General features: G+C 39.3%; 1 protein-coding gene across 5 annotated transcripts in view; it reads left to right on the forward strand.

The window, feature by feature from the left end:
* Positions 1 to 25,088, forward strand: part of magixa (MAGI family member, X-linked a) — a 69,135-nt gene extending 44,047 nt beyond the window's left edge. For 3 of the 5 annotated variants that reach the window (XM_027166894.2, XM_047823170.1, XM_027166892.2), the window contains exons 9-17: positions 909 to 1,353; positions 3,113 to 3,593; positions 3,869 to 3,932; positions 5,092 to 5,493; positions 15,708 to 15,908; positions 16,533 to 16,609; positions 18,005 to 18,151; positions 18,379 to 18,517; positions 19,860 to 25,088. In XM_027166894.2, coding sequence (XP_027022695.2) covers positions 909 to 1,353; positions 3,113 to 3,593; positions 3,869 to 3,932; positions 5,092 to 5,493; positions 15,708 to 15,908; positions 16,533 to 16,609; positions 18,005 to 18,151; positions 18,379 to 18,517; positions 19,860 to 20,704 — 2,801 coding nt within the window. In that variant the 3' untranslated portion in view covers positions 20,705 to 25,088. Of the gene's footprint in view, positions 1 to 908; positions 1,354 to 3,112; positions 3,594 to 3,868; positions 3,933 to 5,091; positions 5,494 to 15,707; positions 15,909 to 16,532; positions 16,610 to 18,004; positions 18,152 to 18,378; positions 18,518 to 18,785; positions 18,874 to 19,859 lie in introns of all 5 variants that reach the window. The other 2 variants (XM_027166895.2, XM_027166893.2) reach the window with 2 other exon arrangements.
* Positions 25,089 to 25,341: the final 253 nt, after the last annotated feature.

A 25,341-nucleotide genomic window follows, 5' to 3' on the forward strand; every position in this document is an offset into this window, starting at 1 on the left:
GACACTGCTGACTGAAATGTGACAGATGAAAGACAGCTGATCATCAGATGATGAGTAGACCACACTTCCTGGCAGAACTTGATAATAGTAGCTTTATTGTAGCATGCAGGGATTTAATAAAGGCCATAGATTCGATGTGGTGAGGATTGTATTGTACTGTATATTTGTAATCAAAATCAAGAGAACAACAGTGAGGCTCAGTAACATGAAACAGAGAACAGAGGATTAGACAAAGACTCAAGCAGGCTTAAATAGTAAAACTAATCAAGATGCAACCTGGCCTATTCTTTTTAAGACTGTATAAATAAGTAATGAATTTAAAAAGAAAAGGAAATGATTAAAAACCAGAATATTTGTACAGGAATGTACAGAAAGTGCTGTCAAGTGTGTTGCTGTCAAAGGCTAAACAAAGAACAGGTGAGAAATATACAAATCACTCCATTCCGTACTAAAGTTATCAGTTTAGAGACAGTTTACAGAAGAATGCGGTAGTTCAGAATGACAGTTTTGATGAAGCAGCTGCTCTTGATGGAAGCCTGTTTGATTCTGTTCAATTTTCGATAGCTTTTTTTGTGACTGTATCCTTTACACGGTTCTTGTGTAGGTGTGGACATTGAAAGACAATAAAGACTTTTTCCAGACAGAATAGTATGAGAGTGGTTTATGATGTTAAGATTGTGGTTTAAGATTCTAAATCCACTGTCTTTTCTTCTGTCCTAATGCATTTAACGCACTTAAATTTCTTCCTTTTTATTTATATTTTATTTTAAGTTACCAAGTATCCTGAATGTAGAGGGTTGTGTTTGGATTTTAATTAAGTTTTTTTTGCTTGTTTGTTTTTTTATTTTATATTATAAAATCTTTGTCTTTCTTACTCTTTGTCTATTTCTGTCTGTTCCTGACTTCAGCGGACATCCTGGTCTACATTAACGACACGTGTGTGCTGGGTATGTCGCACAAGGAGGTGGTGGAGATGCTGAAAGCCGTGCCTATGGGCCACAGTGTGGATGTGGTGCTGCGTAGGGGCTATCCCATGCTTTACAATCCTGACGGCTGCCCCAAGACCAGCCTGTCTTCACCCTCTGACCCCAGCCCGGGGTCCGCCAAGGCCCCGCCTCACAATCTGAACCGTTCCACCTCTCACCACAACGGTTTCTACCCCCGGATGCAAAAAGAACCTTTAGACACCAATGGTAATGTGGCACCTCCGCCTTGCTACCACATGCCCAATGGAAACTCAATAGACAGAACTGTAGGGATGGCAGGCCTACCCTCAAATATGCCAGGGCCAAGGTCAGCGAGACTGAGCTCAAGCCACAGTGATACAGAGGTCAGCACTGTCGTCACACGCAGGTAATATACACACAAACACACCATGGAGTTTTCAGTGAGTTTTCAAGTCTTTACCTTGGAAATTGGTGGTTAACTATAAGGGAAAACAAATTCAGAGATATAAGAGACATAAAATATACCCTAATGCCACATTACTGTATATGTAGTATATGGTAGTTTGTAACAGTATATAGTTACCTGCAAAATTATTGCCATCTTTCATTGGCAATTTGTTTTAATGAAATATTCAATAGGTTAAATCGCATGTAATTTATATTTTGCATGATGAATATCGAATGTTACATTATTTTCCTTTTAAATTACTAAAATGATTATCAATACAAGGTTTTCCCTCCAAAATTACTGATATCCCTAAAATAGTTCAAACAAATACAAACTAATTGTCTTAGTCTCTAAAAGTACAGAACATTACTCTCTTCATTCATTTTCACTCCATACAGAACTATGGATTATAAATGATGGTCATTTTCCTATACGACTTGATTCCACAATATACTATCAAATATCAGTTTTCTGCAGGGAGTCCAAGTTTCCCAAAGTAGAAACAATTGAATCCATTAAGTCAGGAGAAGCAACATGACCATGTATCATATGAGTACATGGGAGCAAACATTGCTTGGGCTCTAAAACCTAAGTAGGAAGACTCTTTCTGACATTTTCCAGGAATAAAAATATCATTCCCACCAATCAGTTGAGAACGCAGATCTAGAGAAAGCAAAACTCTTGTACCGCTCACTGAGGTCTTCCAGGCCCTGAGTAGGAGGCCCATACATACAGTATATTATATACCTTCTAGACATTATATGCAGTACAATTTGATAATGGTGTTCATACCGTAGTTCATCACTTGTGGTTGTAAAACTTCTGCTACTCGTGTCAACAGTACGCATACAACGTTGTGTAGAATTTCGACACAATGCTGTTGTAATGCATGCTAGCTCAAGTAATAATTGATTCTCAGTATATACCACATTGAGGCAGAACTCCTACAACTGCAGAAGACCACATCAGCTTCCAATACTGTCAAAAACAGTAACTTGACACAATGCAACTCATTTTTTAACTGACTAGATTCAGTGAGCATGTGCCCTCAGATTCCTTATGTGGTCTTGTCTTTTGCTGTAACCCATCAGGCACACGGTTTGACGCGTGTTCTAAAATGCTTTTTTTTTTCTCACCATAATTGTAAAGCATGGTTATTTGAGTTACTATAGAGTTCCTGTCAGCTCAAACAAGTCTGGGCATTCTTCACCGACCTCTCTCATCAACAAAGCATGTTGAATGAGCTGAATATTTTTGAAGGCTGCTCTGTGTGCTACCAGAAGTTTTCTGAAATACTCAGTTCAACCTGGCAGACACAAAACACTGTGTCTCGGTCAGAGTAACTAAGAACATCTTTTCCAACCATTGTGATGTTTGATGTGAAGTTTAACTGAAGCTCTTGCTTCAGTTAATGTTCTTGCTTGAGTCGGCATGAATTTATTTATTAAGCTGCTGCTACTTGGTTGGCTGGTTGGATAACTGCATGAACGAGCAGGTTTATAGCAGTAATTAGTGGTCGCTTGAAATTTATTTGGATTTCAATTGTTTTTGGAGTCTCTGTCTACTATAGTTCCCAATCCCAATGTCACAGGAACTAACCTACCCAAATGGCAGTAAAACCAGGATTTATATATTGCTGTTTGCTATTGTTCATTTGTAAAGGTTGTGTATCTTTATTCTTTCTCTTTGTGTCTCCTCTCTTCCCTCACTTGACCAGAGCTTCACTCATCCGCAGCTACAACAACAATACCCTTCCTGCCCCATCTCTGGCTCACCAGAACTCTAAGTCTTCCGAGAGTGATCTGTCAGGTGGTGCCCGCCTTCTGCCGCAGCCTGAGGTAGGCAGTGCACCAGCACCACCGGGTGCCCCTAGTGCCCCCAGTGCCCAACGCCCACTTGTGCCCCCAACTGAGCTACCACCCTGTGGCTTCAATGGCTGCCCGGCCAGCAACCCCCCTCGGCCTGCCCCAGGCAACCTGGGATCGCCTGGGGCTGGCACAGGAGGTGAGCTTGTGCCTGTTGCCCTGGGGAGAAGCGAGGGAGGGGGCATGGGCTTCAGCGTGACAGCAGGTGGGCAGGGCGGGCAGTTGGCGCTGATCAAACGGGTGTGGGACCGGCGCCAGTGCCCGTCCCTGCAGCCGGGCGATGCCATCATCAAGATCAACGGCGCTGATGTACAGAGCCTCAGCTTCGCACAGGTAACTTGATCCATCTGTTCAATAAATCATATGTTCAATAAAACTGTTCATCAACATACATATGCCTTCATATATAATACAGAGGTAGACAAATTTATTTTATATATTTTATTTGTTTGTATAACACACCCAACAGCCGGACAAAAAAACTCTGCAGAAAAAAAAAATCTACTGACTTCATTTAATATGGTTGTTAACACAAAATGCCATAACCGGTTCATATACTTTCAGAATTGATTTGGCAAACATTTTTTTTGTTTTTCCATCATGTACAGGTACAGAGAGTGCTGCAGGAGCATACAAGACAGGGTGAGGTGGTCTTACTGGTTTACAGAGGAGGTAAGCATTAAGTATGCCTTATAGTATAATATATCCTGCTATATACTGCACAGATTCAACACATATGTTAAATTTCTTCACTTGTTCCTTTTTTACTGCTATCTTTAAAAGTAACTTATAAACAATGTATTGTTCATAATTTAATAATAGAATACATTAACAATATAAATAAAGTCTTTAGAAGGGACAGGAACAAATGTAAGCGGTTGTTATAGTGTGGCACCATATAATAACAGCACACATTTAATGCTCTTTTTCAATTAACATGCTGTTAAATAATCAGTTTACTATTGATACATTGTGTATGTTATGCACTTTATGGCCTAGTGTGTGTGTGGCATACTAATAGGATCTTTTTGAACATCACAGTCCAGATTTAATCCATCATTTACTGTTATAATAACCTCCACACTTCTTGGAAGATTTTTCACTAGTGCGGCCTTGAGGATTTGTTTATTCAGCCACAAGAGCATTAGTGAAGTCAGGCAGAAATGTTGGGTGAAGAGATGTGGAGTGCAGTCAGCTTTCCAGTTTATACTAAAGGTGTTCAGTGGGGTTGCATGCAGGACACTCAGGTTCTGCCACGCTAACCTTGACAAACCATGTCTTCATGCAGCTCAGTTTGTGCACAGGAGTACTGTGATGCTGGAACGTGTTTGAGCTAGAATCCTAGGAGCGAAGTGAAGGGAAAATTTAATGCTACAGAATATAAAGGAGAACACATAAGTGCGATGTGCAGGTATCTACAAAACATTAGCGATGTAATCTAAACGTGAATACAGTTTTTGTGTATCAGGATTATATCCAGATAGAAATTATTCAAATGAAAATGCAGGTATGAATCGGCCTGAAAGGCATTCAAATATAATTTTAGTCTTATTGTCCGAAACTTTTTTTTTTTTTTCACAACAACTGACAACTACAGGAAGTTGGGGTGAAGTGTAATGTGTTGCTTGCACATTATGCATTTGACTGCTGGGGAACTGCTTGCTTAAATCATGGCATAAAGCAATCCATACACTTAACATAATTTCGCATATGTAAACAAGCTAAATACAGAATGTAGGTGGATGGAGGCACGATTTGAACAAAATGAACTGCTGCTTGCATAATCAAATCGCTAATTAGCATGCATGTTCTCATCTATACCCCTCTATAGGAAACATCCCTTCTCCTGTCACCCCAAACTCGTACAACAGTGTTCCCCCACCACAGGGCCCTCCAGATTTGATGTCTCCCTCCTCGGATGGCCCCACAAACAGCCAAAGCACTCTTTCCCCACAGTCGCCCTCAAACGAGCTCCCTCCTTTGGTCCAGAGCACCAGCTTTCTGGACTCTGTGCCTGTTACGCTGACCATGGAACCACGGGACTGGATGGGGGTTGAGGATGTGGCCATGCAGGGTCCCCGTCTGCCCTCCTCTAACGCCCTAGGAGCCGTGTCCAAAACGCAGCCAGAAGGGAGAGGAGCAGTGCCTAGCAAATCTTTGGAAGTGGAGCTGAGGAGAAGGACTGGAGAGGGCTTTGGCTTTGTCATCGCCACACAGGACATGACAAATGGCTGTAAGTACTACCGGCTTTTATTACTGACTCAGATTCTATTCCAGCTTCAGGGATTATGTTTCCGTTTTACAGTGCTTGCTGGGAGTGGCAATATAATAGGGCCAGAATAACAGTGATTACAAAATACAAAAGCCTATGGCAAAAAAAAAGCACAAGAATTCACATACAGTGAAAGTGAGAATGTGCATAAGTGTTTGTATTTAAAAAAAAATTAAAAAATCTTTAATGCGTTGGCACCCCATCCATGAGTGTGTTGTGTATTTTATAACTGGTTGTCATCTCTAAAATGTGTGTACCACGTACAGGATGTCCCCCAAGTTGTGCCCCAAGGACTATACTGCACAACCCTGTAACATATAAGTGGTAGTGTGAAAATGGATAGACGCCTGATTTGGAATTGACGTCTCCTTCCAAATGATTTCAAATGATTACGACACATTTCAACGAGGTTCTTAATTATAATCTTATAGAAATCATATACCTAATAGAAATCACAAAGGAATTTGCTAGATAGATTAGACTGACTAAATCTGTATAGAAACTAAGGCTCCCAAGTGAAAATATTCCTGCTTTATTTCACTCACTCAGAACAGGAAAAACCAACAAACCAAGCAAACCACTCCTAAATCCACTCCTTTCACATTCTTTTGTTTTTCATAAAACACAGCATGGTGTTTGTTTGTTTATTTATTTATTTATTTATTTTTTACAAACCATTCAAGTGTTATGAATCATAAAATAGTGTGACATGCATGGAGCAGAATAACTTAATTAGCAAACTAATCATGATTTCATTAAGATTCGAAGCTTATGCATGTGAAGGGAGGATGTGGATTAATTCGTTTCACCATGTTGTGCAAGCTGAGGTCATGTTTCGCAATGCTTTAATAAAGTGCACCATCATGAAGAGGCATAAGCATATCTCTGGGTGTTTTGACATTATCTGGTTTGACCTCATTCCTGCAAAGGTTAAGTTGTTATGCAGATTATCCAGTGTGGTGCTCCTAGATATGTGGTGTGTATGTGTCTGTAGCCAAGGAATCATACAGTAGGTCCATGTTTTACTTTGCTGTACAGAAGGTTGTGGGTTCAGATCTGTGGGGTCCATAAGAGAGGCATTTAATTATCACCTGCTGATCTGTGTATGTGTGCGTGCGTGTGTGTGTGTGTGTGTGTGTGTGTGTGTGTGTGTGTGTGTGTGTGTGTGTGTGCATGTGTGTGTCTCCTGTTCACATCAGAATGGGAAAAGGTGTGATCTCTGGCATGGTGGTTGCCATGGTACCAGGTAGGCTGGTTTGAGCATATTGAGTTTATTTCAGAAACTGCTGAACAACAATCAGTAAAGTTTACAATTCAACTCCATACAATTTATCTAAAAAATGCACTATAAAAATATTAAAAAGTTAACGAGCAAGCCGGAGATGAAGGTGGCAAGGAAATACCCTGAGATCATAAGAGGACGAAACCTTGAGGGGAACTTCATCCTCATTTGGCTGATATTAGACATGGATATGAATAATGTAAATGTAAATAATGTCTTTTCTACAACAGTTTGTAGTTGAGTGGAAGTAAGCAACCAAGAGGAACTAACAGGTCAGCACAGTTACCCTCTTCACCACAAACCCGACACTAATTCCTTCCTGCCGAAATCTCTAAATGTTTGCTGGTGAAGACCAGAGCATAAAGCTGACCCAGTAGCTACACACACAATGGTGTGTAAACAACATCCTGTGTTCAGAGAGTCTGCATGCTGAAACACCTTGTTGATGAGAGAGATCAGAGGATCAGATCATCAGCTTCAGATTCTTGTTCTTGGCTGACAGGAGTGGAGAGTTGTGTTGCTTTGTGCTGTTGTAATCCATCCACCTCCTTCTTTGGGTGCATTCTTTGTTCTTGAGTTACTCTTTTGACCAACAAGGTTGTAATGTGTGATTCATTGAGTTACTACAGGCTTCCTTTCAGCCTAGAACTTTATTAAATGTTGTTTGTGAAAATCCTTGGGTGGAACCCAGTGTGCAGACTTTTGCTGTTGTAACTCATCTCAAGGTTCTTTGCTTTCTTTTTTGTTTTGCTGTATCCTTCCTGCCAGTTTGAACCAATCTGGTCATTTTCCTTTGACCTCTCTTATCAAGACGTTGTTTCCATCCTCACAACTGTCTATCAACTCTAGAGACTGTTGTGTGTTAAAACCCCAGGACATTAACAGATTCTAAATTTCTCTAACCAGCACATCAGGTACTAACAACCATGCCACGTCGGTGATGTTTGATGTGAGCATTAACTGAAGCTCTTGTCCTGTATCTGCAAGATTTTATGCGTCGTTCTGTTACCACATTATATATAAGATTAGATTCTGTCGATAAATGTAGATAAAAGCATCTGTCGAATGAATAAGCAGTTCTAAAATTACCATAGCTAGATTGAAATCTCCTATAGGAATTTAGCCACATTATAGAAAATAGCAATTTATCTTGATTAGGTCATTATTTTTGTGCAAGTTGGACATTACGCTCCGATATTATGACTGATGTGAAAGCAGATATGCAGTAAGAGGCAAGGTTGCTTTACTGTATCACTCTTATATCCTCATATATCATGTTATTTTACTTAGCACGCTGTCACATTACTGTATCTGTTTTCTGCCTTCTGTCATGCTCGATTTCTCTCCCCTCACCATACACTCATACATACAGGTATATAAACAAACGCTTGACTTGACTGTATCATTGCTTTTCTCTTTAGGTCGATCTTTTCTGGACATACCTGCTTAATGTTAAATCTCACTCTCCTTTTTAAACCAAACACATAAATATCCTCAACTATGCCTCTCCCTGCTATCTACAGTACCTCTGTTCCTCCCACCCCACGTCTCTCTCTCTCTCTCTCTCTCCCTCTCTCTCTCTCTCTCTCTCTCGCTCTCACTCTCACTCCCTCCCTCATTTCTCCCCCCTCCACTCAGTTTGCACACTTTTACCCATTCCCCATCTCTCAGTTGCACTTGCACAGTGTAACAGTCTGTACTGCCTCTCTCTCTCTGCTCGAAGAGAAATAGCAATAGACATTTCGTTCTCTCTCCTTCTGGAACTTTATGTACCGTTAATCCTCGGTGGTTAGCGCTCTTCAGAATTGAACTCTTCGAACATCTCATCAAAACACCATGTTGGAGCGACTGCAGTCTGCCATGAAATCCGTCAAGGACTCTAAACGTAAATACCCCACTAATGTTCATTTTCTGACAAGGTTTTTAATAGATGCAAGGTTTTTTTTTCCCCTCTTATTAGATATTTTTTTTATTAAAGACTCTTATTAAAGATTTTTGCTTAGCATTTTCCTGTGTGTATGGTGTGTGCACACGTTAGCATGAGAACTTTTGGGATGTGTACAAACCATAGATTTGCTTGTTGTCTGTGTGTAGAGAAGCGTTGTGCTGTACAAGGCACCACCATTGTTACAATGATCCGTGTCCCTTTGATTTCAGCCCAGCTCTAATTGTGCAGCGATGCTGAACCCGAACTGAATACCTGAAATATTTCCAGCTGCCTCTTATAGTCATGAATGGCCTAATTCTTTGCCCCTGCATCAGAGAGGGATTTAAGCTCTTTTATTAAACCATGCTGATTTCAGAATTTCTCATAAACAGGCGGTCAGAGTTTCTCACACTTTAGCATTAGCTAAGCATTTAGTGTTTAGGTTAATGAAGACAATTAGTTATATACAATAACCCTGAGGAGATGAAGAGATTATTTGTTTGGCAAAACCACAGCAATAAAAAACATAAACAATTATTAAAAGAGTGGAAATAAAGAAACACTGGACTCTAAAAATCTAAAATGCCTCTTTAATAGTTACCTCTTGACCAGGCTTCATGTAAAACTTGGCAGCGTACATGCTTGTATGTCTCGTGTGTGTTTTGAAAGGTAAATCATTAACAGAAAAAGGCAAGAGTCTTATGATCCATTAGGCATTTTAGCAGTCACGTTAACTTTAAATGGATTGATTTATTATGTTTAAGAATGGGTTCACCACAAATGGTTCGCAAAGAAAAGAACAAATCCCCAGCTCCTTTTCATGGCTTAGATTACAGTATTCACACATCGTCTATCCTTTCAAGAGCTGGCAGTTAAATGTAATACATAAAAGACAAGTTTGAACAGCTTATCAAGTGTGTGTTCATGTGCACATGGTCTTGTTTAAAGAGAATGTTCCTATAAACAGTCCCCACAGAACATCTTGTTTGGCTGTACCTGGCATTGCAGAAGCAGGAGAGGTCTCTGTTCGCCTTAGAGTAATGGACATAACAGATGTGTAGTATCACAGATGTGTAGTATCACTAGATCGTCCCTGTATTTCTCATGTCTTAGGCTCTGTACTTGAAAGAAGAATAGTTGCATTTGGTGAAATATTATTCAGATGGTTACATTTTCTGCCTCTGTTTCCCCAGGGGGGGGGGGGAGAGAGAGAGAGAGAGAGAGAGAGAGAGAGAGAGAGAGAGAGAGAGAGAGTGTGTGTGTGACAACACTATGGGGACAATAATTAGATTACACAGACAGTTATCCGTTTGAATGATTGTGATATACTTTTGCTTCTGTTATATTTTGTAGCCTTATTTTGTTATATTGTCTAATAATTGTATCAGTTATTCAGTTGAAAAAATATTTTTAACTATATTTAACTATGTGTTTGGAAATAGCTGGTCTCGGTGGCCCACCAACGAACCTACACATGAAGCCATCTGTTGTAGCCTGTCAATTCAGCCAGTTACTCCTCTTAAATGAGCATTCAGACAGTTGTGATATTCTGAGTTTACCTTCTCATTAAATCACTGACTACACTTTGAAACACAATGTACATATAAACACAAAGACTATCCAGCGAGACAGATAAGTGGCCTGTAGTAGCTCAGAACAGTTTGAGCATGTGACCATGTGACCACCTGATCCACATTACACAGACATGATTTCAGAACAGAGGATGAACTTAGTGGGGATTTATTGTGACTAGATTTTGCAGCATCAGTAAAGACCCAATAATGCACTGTATAGTACAGATCAGATATAATGCAACTCAAACAGTACTGGAGAACACTCAATCATCCACATTTACATACAACCTCACTTTCAGTGCACACTGAAAAGCATTTAATGTAAGTCTCATCTTACTTGTTTCACAACAAGGAACATATGCGTACATGTCATCACTTGAAAGGCACATGAACATGAATGATGCTCTACATCCACCTTCACATTCACAAGTTCTGCATTTTGTACTTGTGTATGTATTTCTACTGTAATCACCGTTCCTTATCCATATCAGACATTATAATCTTCATTCTGCTTTAAACGCCACCATGAGAAAAAATCAACAAAATATTTTAACATGTATTTAAAATATTTTATTTTAATGGTAAGACTCTGTCAGCTGGAGGAAACCTAGCCAAGCCAATGGCATATAAACAGGTTGAATGCCCTGAATAATAAACATAAATGGCTTCACTGTAAACAAGAAACAGGTCACAAATTTTAAGGTTGTTTGATTAAATGCCAGGAAAAACATCAGAACATTGTTGCTGAAGAGCTTTGAAATTTCACTCTATTGTTTCTCAGATCTGCAGGAGTTTCTGATTGTTTAGTTTTTCTGATATTTTTGGAGTTTGCAAGTGTTTGAACTTTTCTTTGATCCGGAACATGTGGGTATGCTTATTACAAGTCCTAAAAGATCGTAGTGTTTATGAAAATTTTAGGAAAAGTATTTTGCTTCTTGTGGTATGCTGATTAGATTGGTGTAAAGTAAAATAAAGTAGATTTTGCACACTCCCTACCCAAAAGTATAGATGTTTTTCTTGTACCATGCACCAGCACTACCCAGCTTGTAAAAAGTAGACTAAAACACACCTCCACTTATGTACAAATACTCCTTTAACCTTACATCATAGCAAGTTCTCTGAGCTAAAACTCAGACTTGTAACTGTAATATCTCGGTAGATGTCTCTTGGGGTAATGGGGCAGTGCTTTAGGAATAAGGGGGCATAGAAGCCTTTATTATCGCCACATATACATTACAGCACAGTGGAATTCTTTTCTTCACATATCCCAACTGAGAGTTCGGGTCGGTGTGCTGGGGCAGCTATGATACAGTGCCCCTGGATCAGGGAGGGTTGAGGACCTTGCTCAAGAGCCCAACAGTGGCAGCTTGGCAGTGCTAGGGCTTGAACCCTGATCCTCCAATCAATAACCCAGAGCCTTAACCACTTGAGTCACCACTACTCACGCCATTTATAAAGCTATGTAGCTCTGTACAAGCTGGGCTAATGCTAATTTTAGACAATGGGTTCCTATTGATACTCTTATTACTCTTTGTGCCTGATAGAGCTAGAGATGGACAATATAAAGTATGGTAAAGAATAATGTATATAAAGAATAATGTATATAAGTAAAGAAAGTATAAAACTGAATAACTGCTGTGCTTCAGTTCAGTGCTTTAGTTTACTTTTAGGTAAATTAGCTACTGTTACAATAATGACCAGTTATATGGTTTTTAAGTACTTTTTGAAGTAGCTAACAGGCTGCTGGCATTTCACACATCTCTGGAAAACACTTGAGCACAAAGCATTAAGTGTTAAGTTGTGTACATATTGCTACAGTAGATAACTAGTTTGCTGAACACTGTGTCCCTAGAGGCTTTCAGATGTGCATCACCACAATCACTTTTTACAAAATGATAATAAATGACTATTTCACTATTAAAATATTATTTTATGATATTGAATAAAAATCTGTAAACCCCATAAAAAGTATGCCAAACTTGTGAGTGATACTGTACAGCCCTTAATGAATAATGAACTTAACATAGGTATTTGACATGAATAATATATGAATATTATCAATAATAGACAGTGTTGAATAACGTAGATTTTGGTCAGAGTGTAGAGAGAAGCAGACAACTTTCCTAACTTTCCCTACTGAGCAAACACTTCCTAATGTCATGATAAGCCCCTGATCGTCAGTACAAAAAAGATGAAGCTGTTTCTCCAGCAGGAGTTTGTAGTTGTAACTTATTTCCATGTTTTAATCCACAAAATGATCACCATCTGGTAGTTTCATTAGGTTGCGATATGTAATAGAATGAAGACAGGTGGCTTTTTTATACGTGGGATTTTATACCTAGTGTCCAGCCCTAGCATCCAAGTGCTTACATTTAATGATCTTCAATTTATTACTTCTCAAAATAGATAGTTAAATCTGACAAGGGATTTTTTTTTTGGTTAACATAGCGCTCTATAGCTATAATATAGTAATGCCCCATCTGCTCTTGTATTGCTCTTGTCTTGTGATCTAGCTTGATGTAAGCAATAAGTTACATTATAGAATAGGGCACAAATAATATGTCTTCTAACAAAATAAAAACATTTGAATATTCCAATTCCCAAAAAAACCCTGTTTTAATAGAAATCACACTATGAAGGCAATTTTGTTGTAGACAATATCACTGATTTTACAGACGATGAAACATAGTGTATGATGGTATACACAAATCATTCCCTTGTGAATGGTACAGGAATTATACGGCTTAAACTAAATGTCTTTAGTGATGTGATATTATTTTGTTACTGTATGTCTGCTGAGAAGACATAACACAAACTCTCCTGTGTTGCATTACATGTTGTGTTGTGTTGGTTAAAGCATATACATCGGCAAATGGCTTGTGTGAATCATGCAGACTGCTTTACGTTTTAGATATCTATATTTTACTGGGTTGTAGTGATCGAGTCCTAATTTAAACATAGGAATATGATTGTACTATCTTCAACTCTTTTAGTTCTATCTACTGACCACTGTGGAAGGGGAACACACCACTGTATTAGTGTAAAAAAAATTACCAAACTTTATTGCTAATCAAACTTCTACAGTATTTGATAAATTTCAAATAGCACAGATTCATAATTAAATTAAATCGGTTGTAGGTTGTTGTCTCTCATCGGCTCACTTTGCTGCAGTCAGGTATTGTCTATGTGCAAGCAGATCAATCACAACAAATCAAGTAATCATTCAGCTTTGCAGTCGAGTGCTGGTTATGGGATATAGCATATGCTACAATAGAGTACAGGGGAAAAATGTCGTTTTTTGCAGGTGGCAGCAGTGTAAGATTGATCTTCTTAACGTTCTGCTTGCTTGTTATTTGGAACCTTGCAACTTTGTGCTTCTGGTAACCTAAGGGTCAGTTTTATCTATCAAAGTGTGTCGCTGGTTCTTTGTAACCTTTGAGTGATCAGGGCAATGGTGGTACTGTATGATTCCAGGTTACCAGGTCAACACACATATTAGATGGTGCAAAGCTCTTGGTTGGAGAGCATTAGGCAGGATATTTTTTAGATAGTAGGGATGTCCTTGCTAAACCTTACTCAAAAATGTAAACCAGGTGAACAGCAGGCAGGCGTAAACTAAACGTGACCAAATCAGCAGTCTGGAATCAGTTTATGGTTACATTCCCAATTCTGGAGCGATGAAAGTCCTGGTTATTTAAAGTGAGTAGTGTGACTGCGAGTAGTTAAGTTTTATTAGTAATCGGGTGACTTTACAATGTGAGAGGAGCTTAACTAGAGGTAATATTTAGACGATGCAGGCTCTGGAGCACAGGAGTTGGTATTTTAGAAGTCAACCTCAGTCACATAGCTGCCATTAAGCCTTTTGAGTGGCAGAACAGGAAAGCGTTCATCCTATCTTCAGGAGATGTTTTGGGAGTCTGGTCATATGATGCTGGATTGTTATGTGCTATTTAGGATCTAGTTAAAAATGTTTTCTGGATATCATGATACATTGACATACTGGGGTCTGAAAGTCTCAACCCATAAATAAGAACTGATAAATGTATCAAAAACTAATCTAAATCACTAACTTATTAACATTTCAGTGGTGACTAACTTATTAAACGTACAAATTTGGGTGCTATTAATTATTTAAGAGTTAATTTTCATTCCTTAATGTTAACATTCCTAAATGTTGATGAATAACTAAATTGTGTTTTCTGTTGGGGTTCTGGGATATTGTATTTGACTGGAGGTTTTTGGATCCTTCTCTACATCTTCTCCTTCTGAATTGAGCTCCTCGTCCTCAGACTAAATAAAGTTGTTAATACTTGTGGGAATGCTTGAGTTTCTATTTTCTTTTCATACAGCTTTTCACCGGCAGGTTAAATTAGTTGGCCTGATGCAGGAACATGAGAACTGATTAAACACTACACTACCAACACCTGTCTGAGACGTAGTGTTACACGATCACACCTCTCACTTGTTCCCTCTCAAAAGGAGAACTGAATGGATAATTCGGATCAAGTTCTCACCAGCCTCACACTCTCGCTGCATTGGCACTAACTTATAAATATGGCAAAAATGCAACCTACAGCACACAAGACTCTGCTTGCACACCACAATAGTAAATTTGTGTGTGAAGAGGCTAAATATCCAGCAGTGAGTATGAGTTGTGTTGTGATCCAGTTGCTGTGAATTCAAGGGTCAGTTCATGACAAAATCAGACGCAGCCTGTGTTCGATTATTAAATCTTTCATCAATTATTAGCAGCGCTGTCACTTTGTGTGGCCTCTTTGGTGGTTGATGGAACTATTTTGGACCACCTTTGCTTAATATCGATTATGTATGCATGTCCTCACAGAATGAAAGATGGAGACTGCAACAGATCCTTTAACCCCCTTATGTTCTAGTCTCTGCTTAGCGGTGCATGTCAAGAGTGCAAAAGAAAAGATGGACGGGATGTGACTGGCACTAACGTCAGCTCTTTTTCTGAAGATTATTACTCTCAGGTTAAAAAAACTGAACACTTGTACTAATTTTAGGAGTTTTATATGCATATTATAGGTAAGGTTTTCTATTGCAAAAATTAGTTTGCTATATAAACTTCTTTGTGCTGCACTGTACTGCAATAATACATTACTAATGCTCTGTACTCTGTATAACAGCCAAACTGAAAAAAAATACGATATTTGCTCTAAAAAGAATACAATCTAACAGTCTTGTCATTTTTGTCTCCTATTTAAAGGGTTTTCAGAATTCAGACTGATATGTGTGTCCTTTAAAAGCATGTTAAATGAAAGACTATGTCACAGTACACACTGCGCACTTTGGTACATCAACAATAATTGGGGATTTTGTCTCTCTCTCTCTTTTTCTCTTTCTCTCGTTCCCTCTTTCCCTCTCTCTCCAGCATCGTCGCTGTTCTCTCACAGGTTTGTGACCGTGCGAAGGGGCAGTCCAGCAGCACGCAGCGGTCAGATCCAGCAGGGTGATCATTTGGAGGCAGTTGAGGGCCGCTCTGTGCTCACACTGCCTCACAGAGATCTGGCGCAGATCCTGCGGCGAGCAGGCAACACACTCCGCCTCACCATCATCCCACGCGCCAACAACAGTATGCTTATTCCTCTTGTTCTGTTCGATACTGGATCAATACTGTTCAGTGCTCATGGGAAACAGGGGCTTCTCTGATTAGCAATGAACTTTATCGGTTTAACAGCTTATCTTTGTTTTCCTGGAAGTCTAATCTTGATTTATTTTTAAGTAAACACACAAATGTAAAGAATGGAATTAGAATCACAAATTCTAAATTCACAAAAATTACAAAAATCTGTTATTTTTAATCATTTATTTCATTGTGTTCAGGTAAAAATGTATGTGACAAATGTCTATAAACATGTTCACTGGGGAAATTAAACTACCTCCTGTGTCTGGAAACAGTTCTTTCTGCTGTGCTCTGTGTCTGATTCGAACTTTAAAATGGGGTCGTCTTGTCCCAAAAAGACCAAAAGAGAAACTCTGAACACAAGTAATGGTTTGTCACTGGCAAGGTTTGCCCTATTACAGCTAATATTTGTACTTCGTGTTACCTTATTTATAATTTCTGTGACTCAACACAGCTTCTTTTTGTAGAACAGTGTGTCCTCCAGAGGGCACCAGTGCATCATTTGTTAATTTTTTGATTTTTTTTATTTTCTTGTGACAATGCTTTTTTTTTTTTTCTTTCTCTCTCTCTTAGATGCCTCCAACCTGACAGAGTATACAGACTTTGATGCAGAAAGCAAGTTAAGAAAAGGGCACATAACCAGACAAAAGGTGACTTTCATATGAGCTTAATATAAACCACGGAATCATAAATATATTCTTTTATAACGCAGCGTGAATGTCATTTCAGTCAGCGAGGTACCTAGCAACCAGAGAGGGAAAAAATGGAATCACATTTTTTAGACTTCAAGCATAACTCATATTGGGTTAGAGACTATATATTACAAATTGATTAACAACAGACATGTCTTTTATAACATGCAATCATGCAAACATCTTGACATGAGAAATGATATGACCTGCTCACATGCCTCACTGATTACTCTCAAAATTAGTAACACTGTTTAAGTTCCTGTTTCTGTGTTTAGTTGTCAAGCTTTTATGGTGCATCACCTTTATTGTGCTAAATATCTTGTGTGTTTTGTATCACGTTGCTCTCGGCCTCGTTTTTGCTTTTGTTCGTTCCCATTACAGGGTTCTTGTTTCTATTTTTGTTTCTGGTATTTGTATTACACCCTGCATTTGTATCTGCCTCGTGTCAACTGCTAAATGTCTTTAGTGATGTGATATTATTTTGTTACTGTATGTCTGCTGAGAAGACATAACACAAACTCTCCTGTGTTGCATTACATGTTGTGTTGGTTAAAGCATATACATCGGAAAATGGCTTGTGTGAATCATGCAGACTGCTTTACGTTTTAGATATCTATATTTTACTTTAACTACCTTCTTACAGTAAGGCTGTTTCTCAATTCCCAGTCAAATCAAATGATGATTTTCAAGCTGTTTTAACGCTGCACTTTATTAGACACTCTATATGGGCAAAGGTTTTCGGACAGCTGAACATCACACCTACTGTATATGTGGGTCTTCTTCAAAATGTTGTAGTTTGTGTCGTTACAATTTTCCTTCACTGGGAGGTAGAGGCGTGAACCTCTTACAGAATGACATTGTCCCTGTACACAATGTAAACTCCATAAACAAGTGGAAGAACTCAAGGGTTCTGCACAGAGCACTGACCACAACCAAAATGAACTTTTGGGTTGAGCTGAAAAGTAGATCACACCCCAAGTCAAGTCAAGTCAAGAAGCTTTTTTATCATCAGTTTAACCATATTTAGCTGTGGACTTTTAAAGTAAGTTGTCCACCTTGCATCAGTGACCTGACTAATGCTCTTGTCCCCACCACAACACTCCAAAATCTAATGGAGTGGTTTTATAGATGTTATTACAAGAGCATAGATGGCAGTAAATATGGAATGGGATTTAAAAAGCACATATGGGCGTGATGGTCAGGTGTTCACAAACCATATAGGTCATATAATGTAAAGTTACCAATAGTATTTGAAAGGGATAAAATACAAAGAACTTTAAACAATGGAATTGTTTATGCTTTCTTTCCAATTCTCTCTCTCTATATCTATCTCTCTCTGTCCATTTCTTTCAGCAGGACCCTCGGTATTACAGTGTGGATCTGGACAGAGGCCCGACAGGTTTTGGCTTCAGTTTGAGAGGGGGCAGTGAGTACAACATGGGACTGTATGTGTTGGGGCTAATGGAAGGAGGACCAGCATCTCGCAGCCAAAAAATACAGGTACACGTTTACACACACATGCACAATACTTTCTGACACTTTCTGTATACATCCTTATATACCTCATTCTGAACACAACCTGGAGCATCTCTACGACACCTCTAATTACAGTAAATTCTTCCAATATAATCCAGCACAGTATAGCATGGCTTACCTTTGTGGCAGGTGGTGTTTGTTCGTTAATTTGCTCAGTAAATTGTTCAGTAAGGCCTGTCATGTCGATTTAGGTGAGTGATCAGCTGGTGGAGATTAACGGGGACAGCACAGCAGGCATGACGCATAGCCAAGCCGTGGAACAGATACGCAAAGGAGGACACCGCATCCACCTGGTCCTGAAGAGAGGAAATGGATATGTACCAGACTACGGTAAGGAGAAAGGGACACGTAGGTATTGCTCTTGGTATTTCAGTACTCTTCTTTTGGTCTTAGCGTGTGTAGAGGGAATCTCTCTGTTCACTTCCAGCACGATGGGCAACTTTCTGTTCACCTTTTCCTAACTATGCTTTGGGATTTTTCTTCTTTGTCTTGTCTGTTTTTTCCCCCCTCTTTTTTTTTCCCTATCGGTCTTCCATGCGGCTGTCATCCACCCTCCCCCTTCTCTTTCCCTTTTTTTCTTTCTCTTTCTATACCTCAGTGGAGCTTTCCAGCTTATCGCTCTGCATGACCAACTCCAAACAGGGCGAGCCTTGCTTCTATGTCATCGGCCGGACAGAAAACACACGGTTGGTAGCTGTTCCTATTAGTTTTGCCTGTTTTTTTTAGGTTGCCTTAGGTTCTCAGCAGTGTTTTTGGCTCTTTTTGTTTACTCCCTGCTTCTTGTCTTTAAATGACTGCTAGAGATAACCTTTCACCTTCATCTTGTCTATTCCGTACACTTCTTTACAACACTCACTTACAGATTACAGATTAAATCCCAAGGAACTTCAATCCGTCATTGCTTTCCAATTAGGCTTAGGTTTAGGGTTAGCCCAGTGTTACTTAATATGTATATACAGGGTTAGAATACTGTACTTCAAGTCATTTGAAGTGGGTTTTTATTGTCATTCCTCTCTATACATTGAAACGAAATGTCATGTCTCCAGGAACTTGAGTCGTGACATAACACTATGCAGAACAGTGGGCTGTAAACTGTGAACTATTTGGTTGTGTAGCAGCAATAGTTATAGCATTAATTAGTGCCATTCTGACTTCACTGTAAATTGGTTTGTTTTAATATTAGAAAAAAAGCCTAAATCTTTAACCTTATCTCTCATCCAACTAACATTAATGGCTGCCAACAGCTAGTCATACAGTGAGTGTTTACCTAGTGTATGTTAGGTAGGGCTTAGATAACACCGAATGATGCTTGATGCTATATTTTTATTTCTGAATATAATAGAACTCATTATTATTTCAAATGTAACATGGAAAGCATTTATACTTTAGTCCCTAGGACTAGCTGAAGTGATGTAGTATGCAGCCGGCATGGTGTCTGATTACAGCAAAGTGAAAAGGAGATTAATGCAATGTGGCAGTTCAGTACATAGCATTTCTGTTTACTCGTTTGTCTGTTCACCTCACATTCATTCCAGTCTATTATAACAATGAGCTCTCATATGGGTGTGTGTATCATTTCAAGTTCATCTCTCTCTCTCTCTCTCTCTCTCTCTCACTCACTCTTTGTCCCTATCTTTCTCTCTCTATCTTTCTCTTTCTCGCTCTCTCTCAGGCCATGAAGGTGGAGCAGCCTCCCCCTCCTCCTTACGCTCTGAGGAACCGGTTGAGAGTGGAGTGGCTTTCTCCCTGCCAAGGAGCATTGAGAAAAGTGTGGACAGAGAGGCAGAGAGACAAAGGGGGTGGAAACAAGGACGTAGCAGCCGAGGAGGAGCAGAGGAGGAGAGGAGAGGCACTCCAGAGATTGAGCAGGCTTCAGGTGACTTGGTCAGCATCACAGCGAGCTCCCACTCAGGGAGGAAGAGAGAGAGAGAGAAACCAAGGCAGAGTACAACCAAAAAGGCTCCAAGAAGTACCGAGGGGGTGGAAGAGGACATGCAGCGAAGAGAGAGGAGGGAGAGGGAGAAGGAGAAAAAGAGGAGTTCTGGAGGCAGGAGGAACAAAGTGACAATTGGAACTCATGAGAGAGAAGAGAGGGAACAGGAAGAGGAAAGGGAGCAGTCAGATTCAAGAGGGAGGCGGAGGAGAGATGAAAAGAAGGAGGGAAAAAAGTATGGAAATATAGAAAACAACAACAATGATGTGCCTGAGGGCACAGAAGAGGTTACTGGGGTCACACAGAAAGCACCCTTCTCCTTCCTCATGTCTCTGGGTGACGATGGCAATCTTTCTGACGCTGACTCTGCACTCAGCATTTCTGAAGTCAGCGTGTCTGCAGCTAGCATCTCGTTCGCAGGGGCGCATTGGTCCCTTGACCCCAGAGACCTCAGCAACACCCTGGAGATCTCTGCTACCCCAAACCTCACCCCGGGCCCATGGCTCGTCCCCAGCCCCTATAAACTCTCTCAGGTCTTAGAAGGTAACCGGTTGAGCCAGCATTCAGGAGGCCTTTGGTTCTAAAAAGATTACTCTCTCTGAACTCTCTCTCTCTCTCATACAGAAACACACACACACACATGCATGTCATTTGGAGACCAGCACACCACTTTCATCCCACCAGCTCTCGTCCATCTTGAAAAGAAAAAAAAAACACCTGCTTTCACATTTTCAAGACGAGCCGCTTGAATTGCAACCAGCACCCGTGTCTGCAGTCCAGGCGAACTGAAAGGACCATCACATAGAGGCCGGTGACACAAAAGGAGAGAGCATGCTGCCATCATGGGATGGTTCTGATTGGTTGCTAAACTGCAAGGCAAATCCATATGCGTGTATGTATTCATAGTGTTGTTCATAGCATGTACAAGTTCTTTTTTATCTTGTCATTTTGACATTTTTTTTATTTTGATATTTTTATTTTCTTATGAATGCATTAAGATTCTATTACAGAAAAATAGAGGAAGATTTATTTAAGATCTGTATTAGCTGCTTGCTTTTCCGTGACCAGACTGTAACCCTCTCCCCCACCGAGTGTGTCGATCTAGCTGTCCGTGCTGGGGAAAGGACGGGGAAAGAACTGTTTTATTATGAGGCTAGTGAGCCATCTCAGACTTCTCCAGGTGCCTTCTGCTTCTTTAGCTGGTGTTTACCAAAAAAAAGAAAAAAAAGTATCTATTTAATAAAATAAAAAAAGATGATATAAACAAAAGATTAAATGACGTAGCAAAGTAGAGAGTGTGCAATTAAGCATTCTTCTGCCTCTTGAACTATAAACCTTTGCAAGACTCAGTACACAAGACAGAGGAAAAAAAAATACTGCACACATTCTGCAACCGGTCAGCGAGTCATTACAAGTGCCTCATGTGATATTCCTTTACGTGAAACACTAGACTTCTGTTAAGACGTCTGTGTTGAATTCAGGATCCCGGAGTTTTTGTTTCTCATGTTTCTCATGTTGTGTTTAGAATTGCCGTTTCAGAGCCATTCCAGATTCCCAGCGCATTACAAAATGGCAGAAAAAGAAACAAACCCCAAGGCCAGTTAGATCCCCTTTGCTCAGCCCTCCTCCAGTCTGCATCAAGATTGCTGTTCCCACATCTATCATTCACTCTCTTAGCTTCATGCGTTCGATCCCTCGTTTCAGGAGATAAAAAGGGCATTTTGATACTGGTGTCTTCTATGCATTTTGTAAGACTTACTGATCAAAATTGCGGAGGAGTTTTTTTTCTACCGAGGCCTAGATTGGGAATATTGTGTACTTTTGAAGCACGGGAGGTTTGCTGAGAAATGACTGGCATGGAACAGAAGGGAAGACTTTCTGAGGTCATCTAGTGTCAGACGTACTGCAGCACCAGCTTATGCATCTCTCTTTACCTCTGCCTGTCTAAGCAATAGGAGGCCATCTCCCTGTTTCCTGTTTCAGTATACACCACGTATCTTTACCCTAAAACAAATTTCACTACACAGCAGTATTTAAAAACGTTAATTAAGAACGAAAAAAAGAACAAGTATTTCTTCTATAAGATTTATAACACTAGTAGATGCGTATGCAGGATATGTCATGTTATTCATGCTGTATGTAATAGCATGTCACAAGCATTTATCGAGTTACAAAGAGTCCAACTGTATTATAAGAGTAGAAGCGAAATGTGACAAGCTCACAAGTTTATTGACCTTCTGGAGACTTTAACCAGCCTAAGTGTTCACTTTGTATTCGATTCCTAAAAGAGCAAATCTGCATTGTCGTGTTTGTATCGAATTGGGATGATGTTTGGTAACCTTTTTCACGTCAGAGAGAGAGACAGTACTGTAGCAGATACTTCTTGTAAAGCAAGACTATCGTGCATAAAGAAAACTCCCAGAAAACTTGTAGGCTTTATACCAGAACAATATTTTAAAGTCTAGTCTGATTTATCAGCTACAAACATATCAGAAATACTATATGTAGCACAGAATATAATATTCTTCAAGCTATGTTTACAGTAACAAAAACAACAGCATATTATTATTATTATTATTATTATTATTATTATTATTATTATTATTATTATTATACCCTGGCACACAAAAACAGGCAAAAAAGTGCCGACCTCTTCCATGATGTAACATGATGTTCGAAACATGATGAAAATAAGTTAGATGCATGACTGTTAGATGTACTCTGCGAGCATCATCCTATAGAAAGATATGTTTTTATTGTCCTGACCCCTCTTTTGACACTTTGTCCTAATGTAACGTGGTGAAATGTGCAATGCTTTTTAGTGGCCCTCTAATCCCCTTGATAAGAAATCTCAGCATGGTCAGACCCTGGTGCTTTTTTTTTTTTGCAACACACAAGTTAACAGGCTCCTTGCTTTAGCTCCCTTCGCTATCAAAACTAAGGTGAATAGCCACCCACAGTGCCAATGTATAAGTATGCGGTTCTGAACAGCACGCCCAATAATCACCACGTCAAAGGCGTCTCGTCTACCTGTCGATTAACTTCAGCCAGTAGCAAGTTAGACCATCAAGTGTAGGTTGAAAAAAAAAACAAATAAACCAACAAAAAAAAAAACCTGAGGTTGAATTACAAGAAGGAGCCATAATATGAGCCAATCATTATATTTAAGAAACGGTGCCATGTTTTGATACTATAACTTCTGAGGTCAATCTACTCGACTGCGCTATTGAAATGCTAATTAACGATGTCATCCTCGTTCTCTTTGCAGAAAGGAATAAGGCCTTTGTTCTTATATGTTTTTGTAAGTGTCGACAGTTGAAATGTCAAAATGTGAAAGTTAAGGTTCAGCTTTGAATTTCAACTTGAATTTATTACATTAGCCTTGTTAAGGAATCAGCCATTGTACAGAACAATTAAGAACAAAACAAAAAAAAGAGAAAACATTGCTTTTCCCCACTAGACTATATATTCTGTAGACAGTAGTTAGAGAAGTAGCAGGAGCAGCTGGACAGCTAGGAGAAAGATGACCGAAGGAGAGGGCACAGCCGGCAAAGCAGCACATTTCTGCAACACCTTTGTTTTTTTACACTTGAAAACCGTTGCAGAAGTGTACATGCTTTTGTACATGCTTCAGTGGCATGATGCTTGCAGCCGAATTAGACGTATACGGCGCCCTGATGTGCGCATGACTGCTGCTGCGCCGCTTGACATGTGTAGCAGGTTTAAAAAAGCTACAATGATTAATGCTTCTGGCTTGAAATAAGGATGTAACCACATTATCATGTCTTGTATGGCAAGAAACAAATTTGTCAGCGTAAATGCTTTTGGGGTTACAAACATATTACCGCAAAGTAGGGATGCACCGAGATTTCCTCCAACACCTGTAAATAAATGGTGCTGACTGAAAAACAAATTTTTTAGACTGAATACAAAAGACGTATTGTAGCTAATGTCGAGAATCTAATAATACATCACTGACGTATATGTAGTGAATCACTTTGTTCAGTGTTGCCAGATTATGCTAGATCCCACATTTCTGTTTAAACTCAAAATCAGTGGGTCCAGTCTGGAAACCATGCATCAGTTTTTTTCTGTTGCATTATTTGCGTGCACCATTGCACGCGCACACACGCACACACACAGACACACAACTACATTTTCTGGCACTACCCATAATGCACATGCCAACGATAGACATTTATTTGTAATTGCATGTGTTTTTGCAGTGCTGGATTTATTTATTTTTTAAATGCTACCTGCTATGCAAACGATCAGTGATGTTACATCATCACCATGTACTGCTTGGGTGAATTATCTGAATTATTCCAAAGCATAAATAAAAAGGGTCATTATTTTAAGTAATTCCTGCAATGGTTAAGAAAATAAACACATTTAAATATATATAACTTTTTCAGTCCAGTGTGTCCTAAATTTTGGTCTGAGACAGGATTTATTTTCGGTGCATCACTACCTCTAAGATGTAAAAGGCTTGATTAGACTGAAATACTTGCATGCTTGATATAGCACACTGCTCCTGGTTATATCCTAAACCACAGTCATTACTTTAACCCTAGCCAGAAATATACTTATAAATATATTCCTCTACAACTACTGCCCTCTCCTTTGTTTTCTTTCTTCTGCTTCAGTTATACAGGAAGAAGATGTAGGCAGATTTTTTTCATTTGATTTGTTAACCAGGTCTCGGATTCCCTCCTCCTGACTTGAAGCTGAACAAGTAGCCACTGTTCTCAAGCTGCGCTCGTGCAGCAGGAACTTTGACTATTACCTGAGGGTGTGTATATAGCAGTCTACACGACACTTAATAGTACAGATGTACAGGTTTTTATTCGTTGCTCTTGATATGTATGAAGATAATTGTATTGTTTTTGAATGCATCAACAGGGAGTTTTGAATTATGAACAATGAAATAATGACATGCAGTTACCACAATAAAGTGATTAAACTGAATGGTGTTGCTCGTGTTCACTGATTTATCCTGGCATGTTTGCTTGATTTTTTTTTTTTTTTTTTTTTTTTTTCAGTTCTGAATAACACGGTACTCCTTTGAATAGACATGTTAGGCTTTACTCTGTTTAGTTTAGAGTTAACTGTTACATTTGTATCATGCTTTTATTTTGTCATTTTGAAGAAAATGCTCTTCAGAAACCATCAGGAAGAAAACACTGAGAAATCCTAGCACCAGATTTCATATAAGCATTAT

This window comes from Tachysurus fulvidraco, chromosome 14, assembly GCF_022655615.1.
Source record: "Tachysurus fulvidraco isolate hzauxx_2018 chromosome 14, HZAU_PFXX_2.0, whole genome shotgun sequence".
Classification (NCBI taxonomy): domain Eukaryota; kingdom Metazoa; phylum Chordata; class Actinopteri; order Siluriformes; family Bagridae; genus Tachysurus; species Tachysurus fulvidraco.